At 50.6% G+C, this 15,451-nt stretch overlaps 1 protein-coding gene across 1 annotated transcript in view; it reads right to left on the bottom strand.

The window, feature by feature from the left end:
* SHB (SH2 domain containing adaptor protein B) overlaps positions 1-1,726 on the bottom strand; it is a 99,893-nt gene extending 98,167 nt beyond the window's left edge. The window contains exon 1 of the mRNA XM_080940063.1: positions 891-1,726. Coding sequence (XP_080796189.1) covers positions 891-1,586 — 696 coding nt within the window. The 5' untranslated portion in view covers positions 1,587-1,726. The remainder of the gene's footprint in view (positions 1-890) is intronic.
* Positions 1,727-15,451: the final 13,725 nt, after the last annotated feature.

The raw sequence follows: 15,451 nt of genomic DNA, 5'->3' as shown, positions 1-15,451 counted from the left end.
GAGCTGGGACCTAACAGCCAGGCAACCCTGCCCTAAAGATCGCTTTCTCACTTGGCCTCAGATTTAATCAAAACTGCCTCCATGAGAAGTGGACAGAACAAGTATTTTATGGGGGAAGGGAGGCTAACTCTGGCGTGTGAAGGGAAGGAAGAGTAGGGGGGGGGGGGCTGGCTGTAATTAACTCCCTTGTTATGAAGCAGGGAACAAGATGGCCCGATAGATTGAGCAGGGGGTTGCCACAATGGCTTCTCATTCCCGAGACAGTAGTATAGGGATGGCATCAGGAAAGAGGATAGCAGCCCGCCGGCGGAGCTAGGGAGAGCCGGTAGGAACAGCCAGATGGGTAAGTTCTCGGGGAAGATGAACCTTTACACCGGAAAAGCCTGCGTGGGGGCTCCCAACATCGCTCCAGTACAAAAGGCCGCTGGGCTCGGAAACCTGGCACGCAGGGTGGGACTTTTAGAAGCACTTACATACACACATTCAGAGACAGGCCGTAAGTAAGGAAAACTATCACCAAGAGATTCCTTTTCCGACCCTAGACCTCAATTCCCATCTGCATCTGGGAAGGGGACCACCACAGGGACTCCGGGGTAAACAAGAGTAAATTCTCTTTCATGCCAGCCGCTGCTGACTTTCCTGGGGGAGCCGGAAGGGCTGGCTGGGTCTGTCTTCTGGGTAAAATTAGGTGGGGTGCTCTCTCGCTCTGGCTTTGGGATCGGTAAGGGTGCGTTTGGGGAGCAGAAACCAAAGAGACGGAGTCTGATCAACCATCTGGCAGAATGCGCGCTGTAACCTAGACCCCCGGATGCCAGAGCAAAGTTGGTGGAAGAGGTGGGAAACGTGGCGGTACCTCAGTTTCCCATGCGCACCAGTAGCTTGGCTCTTACCTTGTCTTTCTGACCAGCTCCGGTCTCCTCGGCGGCGCACTTGTTGAGCAGTTTTTTGCCTCCGCAGGTCGTCGGGCTCCAGGTGCGGCCGCCCGAGCACACGCCTCCCGGAGGGTCCCCCGCAGCGCCCGCGCTCTCCACTTTGATGAGTCGGTGCTTCGGGGAGATGTAACGCACCTCCGCCGGTGTGGCCGGCCGCCGCTCGCTGCTGCTGCGGTAGAGGTGCGGGGAGCCGGAGGACGAGGACGAGGACGCGGCGGCGCCCGCTCCCGCCGCCGCGCAGCAGCAGCCCGCAGCTCCCGCCGCCGCCGTGAAGGCGCGCTGGCCCCCGCCGGGGTCCCCGCCGCCGCCGCCGCAGTAGTCCAGGCGGCACATGGCGCGCAGTTTGCGCAGCGACGAGCCCGGCCCGTTGTACGGGTCCTCGAAGTCGCGCTCCTTCTGCGCGCGGTAGGCGCGGATGAGGTCACTCGTGCTGCCGCTGTCGTCGGGCAGGGAGCCCGACGAGGCCGAGAAGCAGGCGGCGGCCGACCCGCAGGACGCCGAGGACGCCGAGCAGGCCTGCGGCACGGCCTGCGGGGGCTGCTCCCGCCGCTCGCCCCGGCGCCGCTGCTCGCGGTAGTCGGGCCTCGGCGGCTGCGGCGGACTCTTGGTCTTGCTGTTGCCCAAGCTGAAGTACTTGTTCAGCCACTTGGCCATGGCGAAGGGCCGCCTAGGGCCGCGGCGCGCGAGCCCGGTCCGCCGCCGCGGCCATTCGGGGGACAACGCAGCCTCCCGGTCCCGCAAAGCCCCTGCCCCGGTGGGGGGCCGTGCGGGACACCCGTCGCCAAGTTCAAGTTCTCGCAGCCGCCGCCTCCTGCCGGCCGCCGCCCGGCTCCGGCCGCTGCTGCACAGCCCTCCGCCCCTGCCGCGCGCCGACCGAGCTTCGGATCTCGCGCCCCTCGCAGACGCGTCTCATAGGGCCCCGGGGCGGCCAAGAGCGGAAGGCCGGGAGCCCCCCGCCGCGCACGCCCGCACCCGGCGCCCCCACCCTCGCGGAGCGCGCCCCTGACCCGTGCGAGCCGCGGCCAGCTGCGGGCTTCTCGGGTGCACCCGGGGCGAGCCCGGCCCCCGCCGCGGATCGGGAAGCGAGCGAGCGAGCGAATGAGGGAGGCGGCCGGCGCCTGGCGGAGCCCGCGCGCCCCTGCCCGTCCCGGCGGCGCCTGGCGCTGCCGCTGCCTCTGCTGCCGCCTCCCGAGCCTCCGCGTGTGTGACACTCGGCAGCCAGAGCCCTCCCAGCGCCGCGGCCCTGCCCCTTCCCACAGGCCCCACCCCTCCGCCGATGCCCCGCCTCCTCCCAAGCCCCGCCCCCGCGTGCGGCCAGGAACCAGCCCCCTGCAGCAGGAGCCACCTCCTGCGGCCGCCTGGGCGCCAGCCCGCGGGTCGTGCCCGAGGGCGCTCGCGTCCTGCTGCTGGGCAGGCCCTGCCTCCCTCCAGCAGAGACTGCGGCTCTTAGAGGCCAGAACAGTCAGCACAACCCCTGGGGGCCCGCGTGCCCTACACTCTAAGAATGGATGCCCACCATCTATGTGGTAGGCGGACTAACGCACGACCTCTAGTTGACCGAGAGGACCGTGCAGTGGAGATGCCCTTAATAAGAGAGTGCCTGTCCCTCTTCTCTTTAAAAGGACAGAGACTCCGGTTCAACTCATCCGGCGCCGGGTCTTCGAAAATCTCTTTATGCTAATGAGTGTATTAGCAATCCAGATGACGGATGCAGACGCGATAGGCGGCTGGGACCAGGCGGGGCACCAATCCCGGAGCAAGGCTAAGGGGAGGTCGGAATGTTTGCTTACCTTTTCACCTTGTAGGAAGTGGGGCTTTAACCCTGTTCACTGCCAACTTAGTGGAACCAGCTATGTAAACATTTAGCGTTTAAGGTTACCCGGGCTGGCGAGGCTCTATTTAATCCAGAGACTGTTTTACAGTCGGAGAAACTGAGGCCCCGAGGTAAATTACCTGAGTAGACTAAGATACCAGTCCTGTGATCTGGTGGCACTGTAATGATGTGACACACACCTTTTGAGTACCTGGGAGCTGAAACATTCCTTTAGAATGCTGGTTTGCTAAAATAGCACACTGTGAGCCTAACTTCACCTGTCATGTGTATGAGTTTGGCGCACTGTTTCCTGTGTCCTGTAGGAGCAGCGACCTATTGAAGTGGACAGCAGGTCCAGGAATCTGGGAGAGCTGGAGGTTAGGCTTTCATCCTGAGACTTTGGGATCTGGTGAGCCACAACGTTACCTCCTCCAAGCCCTCCCTGTGGCCCAGCGAGACTACACTAGAGAAAAACAGACTCAGGACCGAAGTCTCTGCTCTATCTGCTCAGCCATATGCAGTCAGACTACTTGCCTCTCTCCCTCCCTGAGGCTGCTTGAGTTTTCCAAACCCCACTGTTACCCACACCCTAACAATCTCGGGTAAAACATTACCACTTACTTCTTCCCTGACACCTATTCGTTTAGCATCCCTAGGAAATAGTCTTAAACTGTGCACACATGACAAAGCTGAATGCTTGGTGTCTGGAACTTTGGGGAAAGGCCCCAGAAGTTGATGCTAAGATGTTTATTTTGGGTATTCCCTAGACTTAAATGTCTCAAATTACCCTTTAAATCCTTGCTCTGCTGCATAAGCACTTAACCATCCTGCATGGAGGGAGGCCCCAATTAAGGAAAAAAAAAAAAACCTGAAAGGCCAGGACATCCTAGTTTTAAGCCCTACCTCCATTCTTCTCCCTCCCTTCAGCTTCTAGGCTCAGGAAGGAAAGGAGGCCAGATCCTGGCAGTAAGCCAGGCCACCTGGGCCAAGACCGTCCTCCCCAAGATCTGGAGGCCTGTTCCCTGCACATGGAAACATTATCTTGCTTTTCTGAAGGATTGGGATGAGAAGCTGTATTTCACAACTTATTTTTTTCACATTCCGCTTTCAGCTGGCCACGGAGTCAGAGTTGTCTCTCCTGTAATGCTTCTTCTGGGCTATAATTTGCAAGCCAGAATTATTGTAATGCTATAGTATTATGCCAAGAACTTCCAGAGTCCCTGTGTAACTGCCTGGCCCCTAAACACTGTATATAATTAACCCTAGTCAGTATCCCCGCAATCTGATCTTACTCCTGGTTTACAGATGGGGTGGCTGGCCTAAAGTGCTATTTACTTGATGCAGGCAAGAAGTCTATGGGTGTTTTCCTTTGGGAATGTGTAGAGGCACACCTTCAGAGATGGAGTCAGAAATAGTGATTCCGAAAAGAAACAGAAAATCTTCAAAAAGGTAGTGGAGAAGCATCATGCCCAGTGTTTCAGGGAGCCAGAATCTTGTAAGAACATCATCAAACAGCAAGGAGATGCTCTCTCTCTCTCTCTCTCTCTCTCTCTCTCTCTCTCTCTCTCTCTCTCTCTCTCTCTCTCCTCTCTCTCTCTCTCTCTCTCTCCAGTCACAGCTTCCTGGGTTAACAGAGGAGAAACTGGGACCACTGAGAGAAAGAAACTGAGTCAAGAGGAACAGCTGCAATTGCTAACCATTTTCTTGAAATTCAAACCCCACCCTATGGAATGCTGTAAGTAATGCCTCCCCTGCCCTCTCTTTGGTGTCAGAGATCTATAACAGGACTTCACACTTGCTCTACTGCTGAGCTCTTCTCCTAGCCACTGGTGCAACATTGTTGCTGTTTATGTTCTCCCTGCCCTGCCCGGGTTTTCTTGGGGGCAGGGTGTGTAGATAGCAATTTTTCAGTTTCTGCCCTGTCTCAGCTTCCCCCATTAGACCAAGGGCAATGGGCCAAACGTGGCAGCTGCTTTTTCTGTCCCTCCTTCTAGTACCAGGCAGGACAAAGAAAATAATGTTTGTAGAGAGGCTCCAAATGATGTCACCAACTCAAGGGGTTCATCTACTGTTAGGAAAAAGATGAAGAGAGTGGGAGGCACACTGCTCCATGGAGGTGCGGTGAGGCCCGGGGGCAAGGGAGATGCCTCTGGGGGGCTCATGTTGGGAATCCCTTCCCCCTGAGGACCAGCCACGTGATGGTATAGTACAGAATAGAGTTTATTCAGGTCATGGGGGAGTTAAGAGGGTGGTAGGGACAGGGGGGGGGATAGAGAAGTAGAGGCCAGCCATGAGCATGTGGAGAGAGAGGGGGGAGAGGGGGGAGGAGGGGGCAAACAGCCAGGTAACTGTGGGGTGGGGTTTACAGAACCCCAACATGTACTCCTTATATAAAATACCATTCAGTCTACTGGAAGTCACCCCTCCAACCTTTGTTGTTGTTTGTTTGTGGCAGAGTCTCAGGTACCTCAGGCTGGCCTCAGACTCATAAACTGAGTATGTTGGCGAGGCTAGCCTCAAGTTCCTGTTCCCCCTGCCTCCATCTCCCTAGCGGTGGGATAACACATATCATACCTGCCTTCTCTCTCTTTCTTTAGGGGAATGGGGTCTTGCTATGTAGCCCTGGCTCACCTGGACTCCCTGTATGGATCAGGCTGGCTTTGAACTTGAAACAGTCTCTCTGCTTTGGCCTCCCAAGTGCTGGGTGTGCACCACCATTAGATAGTTTATCAAATGTTTCTGTCTCCTATCTGTATACCAGGCCTCAGAGGCTCTGGGACAATTCAAATATCAGTTGTGTCTCTTCCCAGTAATTGATACAGGGCAAGGCAAGGGCGGAGCAGGAGAATGGCCAAAGAAGAATGTAGTAGGAAGAACTTTGAAGAGATGCCTGGCATTACCTTGAAGAACAAATGGCATTTCGATTTTTTTTTCTTTAAGACAGGACATCATGTAGTCTCAAACTTGCCATCTTGAGAAAGAATCTGAATTATTCTCCCTGCCTCCATTTCTCAAGAACGAGTATTACAGGGATGCTGTGGTAAATATTAAAAGGATGCTTAGCCTTTTGTCGGCCCCCATGGTCTCACTCTGCAAAGACTGCTCTAGTGTGGAGCCGAGCGCACAGACTCTGTCACGCAGTCCCCAAGCCGCCCTCTCCACTCAGTTCCCATCCCAGGTAGTTCATTCTGCCCGCCCTGTTCTGTCCCAGGTGGACACGACCATCCTACCCATTCCATTCCTCCACCACCAGGAACAAACGTGACTCCAAAGCCTAGTAAATTATCAAACAGGTTTGTATATTAAATTCTCAATCTACAGACCCTCTATACAACAAACTTACATCCAGTGGACAAAGACATAAACTTCCCTTCTATATGAGATAAAAAAGACCCATAGAAACCTTTAGAAATAATAACAAACTTATCAAGCTAGAGATACGCTGAGTGTAACATACACGTCTGCCTCTGTCTTGTCTCTGCCTCCCTTCCCCCACTTCAGTCTCCGCCTCTTATGTTTTCCTACCCTTTTCCCCACCTACCTCTATACTGTCCAATCATATATCACCTTAACATAAATCTATAGGTCAACACTGTCTCTGTGAATGGCCCTCGAGAACCTCAGCCTTCACTTGGTCAGTGTGGGGCCTATGGTCTTTCCCTCTGTTTAGCTCATTTAGACCTTCTACATGGGCTCTTGGAAGATGGAGACACAAGGACTGGAAGTTCAAGGCCATCCCTGGCTGCAAAGAGACCGTAAGGCCTACTTGAACTACTTGAGATTTCATCTCAAACAGAACAAAACAATACCAGGAAGAGGCAGGGGGATTTAGGCAGAGGTCTCAGCATTAGCAAGAGCAGACTCAGGAAAGGGGTGAAGGCCGTGGACAAATATTGTGATGTAGTGTGAGTCTCTGAGGACTTGTGGGGGGCTGGGAAATGCGCTACCCATTAGAAAGAGCTCTGCTTCCAGACTAAGAAAAATGGAATTTCATCTTTAGGTAGTGTGATGGTGGTGGTGGTGGGATATCACTTATGATCTCTGCTAAAATAAGGAGATTCCTTAATTTTTCTCCCTGTATTTTCTGAAGATTATTTAGGGAGTCCCTTGTAGGGTGCACTTCATGGGACGAGCCATAAAGGCAGCGCTGTCTCTTAGCTGCTTCTCTTGCTCTGTTATTGCATTTGCCTGTGCATTGTTTTAAATATTTTTAGAATGGCACCAGGATGACATCTAGTACACAGAAAGTGCTCCATCTTTGAATAAGCAGCCCTGCAGTAATGGAGGAATCAGGTAATGGACTCTGTACGACTCCCAGATTGCAGGCTTGGGCCACCTGCTAAACTCTCACCAGCCCTTGCCTGATGACAGGTAATACTGTAGGAAAAAACAAAGGAGCTACTCAAAGGGAATATGTGGCTAAGGCACAAATGAACTAGTTCCTTTCCTATTGCTGGGCTAAAACATCATAACCAAGGCAACTTATGAAGGGAATGGATTATTTCCTCTCATGATCCCCGAGGGATGAGTCCCTGAGGAGGCAAGGAGGCAAGAAGCAGACCTGGCAGCCAGAATGGGAGGCTGAGAGCTCACGTCTTGAACCACAAGCACAAAGCAGAGATCAAAGTGCAAGAAGGCTTTTTACTCTCAAGCCTACAATGCGTGACATACTTTCACCAGCAAGGCTTTGTCATCTCCCTCTCCCCAGCAGGTACTACCAACTGGAGGCTAAGTGTTCAAATGCCCAAGACTATGCAGGGTCTTATACTCACTGCCAGGACCAGAGTCTGGCTGGCTGCGTGGATCTCAGGCATCCCTTTCCGTCCTACTCAGACATCCCGTCAGGTAGGAGTCTCTGGCCTGGATTACCACATCGCTTTTCTACTTCTGTCTCAATGCAGAAGCAGTCCTTCTATAACATTAACCTACAGTTGCTTATGTCCCTCCTCTGCTCAAATCCCGGAGACCGAATCCCGTTCCCCAGTAGTAAGTGCCAAAATCTTTTACAGTGGCCACTAAGCTCTCACATGCCTGAGTTCCTACCCTTACCATACATAGCCTTTCCTCTGTGCAGTGGCCTGCTCTGCTTCCTGGACCCTTCCACTGCTTAGACTGTGTTCCCAGCACCACCCCCACCCCATCCCATGTCCACCCCTGGTGTCCTTTGGGTCTTTATTAAATGTCATATGCCCTATGAGGTCCTCCCTTGAGAGCATTTTCTCCGAGTGCAGTTCCGGCACTGGGTGACCCCCCTTCCTCACTCCATCTCACCAACTGCGAATTGACTTATTTTCCTTGTTCACTTTTTATCTTGCCACGCTTTGGTTAGAGGATCTTTGCCCTCTGCCCACTGCCGTTCCCAGTGTCCAGAGTGGTGTCTGACATGGTAGGTAGGCCAACAGTTCCTGGCTGTTGGATGAATGGGGGAATGTGTGCAAAGGGCTATAGTTGGTATTCCTGTCTGCATGTGTCTTCTAGTGGCTGTTCTTGGCCTGGAGGTGAACATGTCAAACTCGGGATGATACAGAAGATATATTTAAGAAACACGATATGACATCTCTTTCCCTGTACTACTGAACTGTGCCTATTCCTATTTTCACTTTATATTTTAAGACAAGGTCTTACTAAGTTGTCCCTGGCAGGGCTTGGACTTAATCCTCCTGCCTCTTGTGAAACATTTCCTCCTTCAAGGAAGCCCCTTAAGCAGGAAGGTAAGCAGCTCAAAAAGCTTCAGGAAGTCCCTGAAAATGACCAGATTCACAGGCCCCTCCCCACCAGAGTAAGCAATCAAAGCTGAGCCTGCCCCTCAGAGGAAGCGAAGCTGAGCTGCCAAGAAGACTCTTATCCAGAAAATTTTCCAAGACCCAAAGACCAGGCCAGCTGCCTGGAAGAAACAGAAACCAGCAGAGCTGCCTGGAGGAGTCTTAGACCAACTGAGGCACCAAAGGAAGCAAGCTGAGCTGCCAAGACCCTGAGTCCAAATCAGCCTCCGGGAGAAGTAGAAACCAGCTAAGCTGCCTGGAAGGGGTTTAGACCAAAGCCACTTGGGAAGGACACTCTCCAGCGCGGTGTGCTCCACAGTCCAGTTTCTGTGATCCTTCGCCAGTGCTGGGGTGGGCTTTGGTCCAGTTTCTGTGATCCTTCACCAGTGCTGGGGTGGGCTTTGGTGATACAGCCTTCCAGTTTTTTCTGCTTCTATAAGTAACCCCTTAGCCACAGTTCTATAAGTAATGCAGGAAAACTCATCGATTCACCAAGTTGGGCTTTGGAGTGATCCAAACTTTGGTCTGTCCTGAGTTCCCTTATCTGGAGTGTAGATACGTGTGTTGCACTTCCCCGGGGAAAGGTTTTTTTTTTTTTTTCCACACAACAGCCTCCCGAGTAACTGGGGTTATAGAGCACCCAGCATCTACAGCCTAGTCTCTCAGCACCCTTCACTGTTAGCTGCAATGCATGTACATTGGCTCGCCTGGTCTTACTTCCCAAGTGCAATTATAAACGTCCTCTGACGGGCTTCTCCCACCTCTGCCTCCACCCTGCTTCCAGTTCTCATGGGTTTCACTTAAAAAGAGAGAAAGATCTCATAGGCATGTGAGATCTTGTCACATTTGTATTTCTGTTTCCCAGACTCATCTGTGTTGTGTTGTAGCAGCTGACACAATCTCTGCGTGTATTTCTCTGTATGCATGTTTCTGTGTGCGCACCTGCGTGTGGAATGTGTGTGTGGTGCGCTTGGAGGCAGGGGGTCCATGTGGAGCGTCTTGTTCAACCTCTCTCTTATTTCTTGAGACAGGGTATCTTATTGAGCCTGGAGCCAATCCAACTCCAGTGTCTGGCCAGGGAGTCCCAGGGATCATCTGCCTCCTCACACTGAGGTTTCGGGGATGAACTGCTAATGCCTGGCTTATTATGCAGATTGTGAGAATCCACAACTCTAGTCCTCAAGGTCTCCAGAGCAAGCACTTTACTGAGCGAGCTCCCTGTCCCTGCACCTCTCTGAGACAGGGTCTCATATGCACCCTCATATGTAACGTATGCACCAGTGGCTGGCTATTACTGTGTAGACCAACCAGGCAGGCTTCCACCTCCTAGACAATCCTCCTGCCTCTGTCTCCTGGGTACTCGGATATAGGCACATGTTATCACATCTAACTTTTCTTTTGTTTTGTTTTTGAGACAGCATCTCAGTAGCCCAACCCAGCCTGGAACCTTGCTAAGGGAGCTCCCGATAGCCCCGGAGGCAGAGTATCTCACCCTGGGTCAGCTGGCTCATTCCCACCTCACTCGGCTGCTTCCATCCCTTGGCTTGTTGTGAGCAATGTTGGAAATGAGCACTGCAGTGCAGATGTTTTTACCGGGAGATGATTTCATTTTATTTGTGTGTATAGCAGCAGAGGAATTGCTTGGCTGCGTGATAGCCCTAATTTTAATAAATTTGGAGGAACCCCCCTGCGTTTTTCCGTGATGGCTGCACCAACTTCAATCCTGTTTGCAGGGCCCCTTTTCTTCACAGCCTCACCTATACTTACGATCTCTTCTCTTTCCGATTGTAGCCATCCAAATCTGTATGAAGTGATAGCTCACTTCACTTTTAATTCCATTTTCTTGTTGATTACTGATTTCAAGCACTTTTTTCTACTTACAATGGCCTTCCTCCCCCCTTCCTCTGTCTTTGAAGACATAGCAATTTGAGCCCCTTGCTCCTTTTTAATTGGGTTACTTGTTTTTGCTACTGAGTTTTATCTATTTTGGATATTAATCTCTTTTCAGACATATGGTTTGCAAACATTTTCACTGTGTGTGTGTGTGTTTGGTGTGTGTGTGTATGTATATGTGTCTGGTGTGTGTTTATGTGTGTTTGGTGTGTGTGTGTTTGTGTGTGTTTGGTGTGTGTGTGTGTCTGGTGTGTGTGTGTATGTGTGTGTTTTGTGTGTGTGTATGTGTATGTGTCTGGTATATGTGTGTGTGTTTGGTGTGTGTGTGTTTGGTGTGTGTATTTGTGTGTGTGTGTGTTTGGTGTGTATGTGTTTGTGTGTGTTTGGTGTGTGTGTGTGTGTTTGGTGTGTGTGTGTGTGTTTGGTGTGTGTGTGTATGTGTGTGTTTTATGTGTGTGTATGTGTATATGTCTGGTATATGTGTGTGTGTTTGGTGTGTGTGTGTTTGGTGTGTGTATTTGTGTGTGTGTGTGTTTGGTGTGTGTGTGTGTGTGTGTGTGTGTGTGTTTGGTGTGTATGTGTGTGTGTTTGGTGTGTGTGTGTATGTGTGTGTATTTGGTGTGTGTATGTGTGTGTAGGTGCACGTGTATGTGGAAGCAGAAGTTGACAATGGGAATCTTTCCTGAATGGCCTCCATTTATCTATTTACTGATTGAGTGATTTTTTTATTTTTATGTGTATGAGAATTGCCCTGCATGTAACTCTAAACACCACATGCATACACATGGTCTGCTTGGGAACTAGAAGAGGACATCAGATCCTTTGAAACTGGAATTGAAATTGTTATGAACTGTGGTATAGGTGCTGGGACCAAACCAAGGTTCTCTACAAGGGCAATAGGACACTTAACAGCTGAGCCATTTCCTCCGATTCTCACCTTTTATTTACTTATTTATTTATCGACAAAGTCACACTATAGATAAAGCTGGCCTTGACCTTAGAGACCTCCCAGGTTAGGGCCTTTGCCACCACACCCAGCCCCCCACCTTATTTTCTGACACAAGGTCACTCACTAAGCCTGGAGCTCACAGATTGGCTGGCCAGTGAGCTATGGAGAGCCACATGTTTTTCCCTCCCCCACCTCATCAACACAGGAATTAACCTGCACGTGGCTTCTACTCTGGGGATTTGAACTCTGGTCTTCTTGCTCTCCAAGTGGGTCCTGCTGATTGAGCCATCTCTCCAGCACTGCCTTTTCATGGTGTTTCCTTCACGGTGCAGTGGCTAAATTTTCAGTTTGATGTCATCTCTTTGGTTTATTTTTGCTTTTAAGGTCTCAGCTTTTAGAGCAGTGGTTCTCAATGGTCCTAACGCTGCCACCCTTGAACACAGTTCCTCATGTTGTGGCAACCCCTATCCAATAAAAAGTATTTTTGCTGCCACTTCATAGCTGGCATTTTGCTAGCTATGAGTCATAATATAAGTGCTTTGGGAGATTGAGGGTAGCCAAAGGGGTCTCGACCCACAGGCTGAAAAATGCTATTTTAGAGTGAAATCCAAAAACCCTCATTACCAAGGTCAATGTCAATGACCTTGTCTTGTAAGCTTTTATGGTTTCTGGTCTTACATTTAGGCCTTTAATATGTTTTGAGTTGGATTTGTGTGTGTGTGTATGTGTGTGTGTCTGGTATAAGACAAGAGTCTAATTTCATTCCTTTGCACATAGAGATCCGGTTTTCCTAACACCATTTATAGAAAAAGCTGTCCTTTCTCCGTTCCGTATTCTTGATGCCCTTGTTGAAAGCTGCTGTAGATGCTTGGGTTTATTCTGGGCTCTCCATCCTCTTCCCTGGTCGTATGTGTCTGTTTTTCTGCCAGCACCACACTGTTTTTACTTGCTGTGTTTTTGAAGCAGATGCGTCTGGGGTTCTGTTCCCAGACCCTGTCTCTTAAACAGAGAAAGCAGACTGTGAGTCATCCCTGCCTCCCCAGCATCAGGAAGGGGCTCTAGGAAGGTTATGGCTTCCCAGTAGCCCCTTCCACAGGACGCCTGTCCCCTGCGATATCACTGAGCCAGCCACTTCTTCCACATCAGGTACAGCTAATCTTAGGAATCTCATTACGAGTCCAGGATAATCCTCTATATCTAGATTAAAGGCTGTGTTTTGACCATTGCTGGGCATCGAACATTGAGCCGACAGCTTAATTGAGCTGTTTATGCCGCTGCCTTGATCTCTTCCCAGAGAATTTACAACTAATTCCAAGTGTCTCTGTGAATTAAGTAGGCCTCTCCCAACATGCTTTGCCCGTTGCTTGCTTGTGCCAAATCCCACTTGTCCTTGTGTTACCTAATTATGAGCTCTGGCTTGCAGCTGCCTCTGACCAGGGCCACTTCCAGCCGACTCCCTCCCTGAGATGACCATTAATGATAAAGCCCCGCAGAAGATCATGCCTCAAGACTGCATAAAAGGGGGCGGTGGAAGTGAAGACAGGGGTGGAACAGAAAGGACATAAATCACACTGATCCCTTTGAAGTCATCTCCTGGCAACTAAATGACAGCAACCCTCTATTGAAGAAGACTGTGCAGCCCAGTACTGCTAAGTTTAGTGAAGGAAAGTATTCCAGGCTGGGCTCAACACTCCTGAACCCTTACCCTTGACCCATGTTCTGATTCCCTATGGGACTACTAAACCTTAGTTTTCCTATCTGTAAAATGGAAGCTGAAAGGCATTGCCTCTTTCTTTCAACTTATTTTTTAATTTATTATATATAATATATATATACAGTATTATATATAATATATGTTCACACACACCGGAAGAGGGCATCAAATCCCATTACAGATGGTAGTGAGCCACCATGTGGTTGCTGGGAATTGAACTCAGGACCTCTGAGTCAATGCTCTTAACCATTGAGCCATTATCTCTTCAGCCCCCTTATGACATTTTTATTTTTTTATGTGTGTGCATGTTCAGGTGTTCACAGCCCAAAGGAGGGCATCAGATCCCTTGGAGCTGGAGTTAGGGGCAGATATTAGCCACTCAACATGGGTACTAGGAATCAAAAATGGGCCCCCCTCAAGAAGAGCAGTATGCACCCTGAAAGGCTGAGCCATCTCTCCAGTCCAGGTTTTTCATTCAGTCATTCAGAGATGTCACTGAGTGAGGGGGAGGTGGGGGGAGGTGAAGGGGAGGGGAGGGGAGGGAAGGAAGGGAGGAAGGGAGGGAAGGGGGGAGGGGAGGGGAGGGGGAGGTGATCTTGAAAAGCAAACAACAAAGAACTGCCATCAACTCTTTGGGGCATGCTTAGGGTCACCAAGCATTTGCTGTTTGTCTGAACTTCATGTCCTACTGGATGTGTCTTAGTTTTCCTTCTGACCCAACTCCAAGTCCACTCTGAGGGACAGAGGAGCCTCCGTCTCCCTTGCTAGGCTCTCCTGAGGGTAAAGACACAGCAGAGATTCCCAGTGCTGGCTTAGGATCACCCACAGAGCTTGTGAAACATCAAGAACCAGCTTGAATCCAGACCACTGGGTCGGAATTTGTATGGGCTACTTCAGGTGTGATTTGAGTCAGATAAGGTCTCATGTAGCCAAGGCTACCCTCAAAATTACTATATAGCCAAGGGTGAACTTACACTTTTTATGTTCCATCTCCTAAATGTTGAGATTACAAGCCTGCATCGCCATGTCTGCCTGGCTTTGAGTGTGTGTGTGTGTCACTCCCTCAGTGTGTGTGTCTGTCTATCTGTCTATCAAGTCAGTCTGTCTGTCTGTCTGCTTTATACTTCCTAAGAGCATACAGTATACAGTCAAGTTTGAAACGAACAGATGCATGATGGCTTCCAACTGAGGAGCTTGGGCCAGCACATTCCCCAGCCTGAGACAGATTAGGAAAGCAAATTCTTGAAAGAGGTTTCCAGACCCTCTGAATTAGAATCTGGAGTTTTACGGTTCTGTAGGTCATTCTGATGTATGCCAAAGCCTGAGAGTCAGTGGGCCAAAATATATCGGCGGTTCCTTTTGCCAAATGTGGGGTTCTTTACTTAAGGCTAGATCCTAGAAGAGTTGGGGAGGCAGTAACTGGAAGGGACTGGCGAGGGCAGGGAGACATCTTTGCGAGCAAACTACTTGCCAGCAGATGACTGTAGCAGGATCTATATTGCCAGTCAGCCCAGCAAGGCACGTGCCTTTAATCCCAGCACTTGAGAGACACCGGTAGGTGTGATCTTTGTGAGTTCGAGGCCAGCCTGGTCTATGTAGTGAGTTCCAGACCAGTCAGGGCTGTAGTGAGACCCTATCTCAAAGAAGAGAGGGCAGAGACATCTCTGAAATTGTAAATCCACTGAGAACAAGTTTGAGCTTTCAGTCCCAAATGTCAGTCTGACGGCAATCTTGAAGGCTACCAGGGGCATCCTAGGCTTATTGAGATTAAAGAGCCAGACAGTAGTGGCATAGGCCTGTAATAGCAGCACTTAGAAGACAGAGGCTGGTGGATCTCTGAGTTGGAGGCCAGCCTAGTCTACAGAATGAATTCTAGGACAGCCAAGGCTACGCAGAGAAACCCTGTCTTGAAAAGCCAAAATCCAACACACACACACACACACACACACACACACACACACACACTCACACACACACACACAGAAACCAGAAAAGTAAGAAGGAAGGAAGGAATAAGAGAGAAGAGGATAAGCAATAAGTAAGGCCAGGAAGAAACAGGAGTAGGCCAGAGAGGATGGGTTCATGGGTGTGGGTCAGACAACCTAGAGGCCTGGCAAAAGGAGCTGTGGAGCCCATGGACCAAGAAAAGAACCAGGGCTGATAGAGGTAGAGAGAATTTAGTCCCAGGAAGTCCAGGGCTTAGGAGGCAGGGACAGACACTGCTTCTGTCCTGTTTCAGAGTAAGCCCAGTGGAGGCTGGCAGCAGTCAGAGCCGGGAATAGCGGGGAATGAAGACGGCTTGCTAAAGTTGTTTTCAGAAGTAAATGGCAACCAGGAACAGAACCGCTGCGTTCTTCAGCCGAGATAGGCATCCACTATAGTGAATGG

This window comes from Micromys minutus, assembly GCF_963924665.1.
Source record: "Micromys minutus genome assembly, chromosome: 28".
Lineage (NCBI taxonomy): Eukaryota > Metazoa > Chordata > Mammalia > Rodentia > Muridae > Micromys > Micromys minutus.
This window is presented reverse-complemented; position numbering and strand designations above follow the sequence as displayed.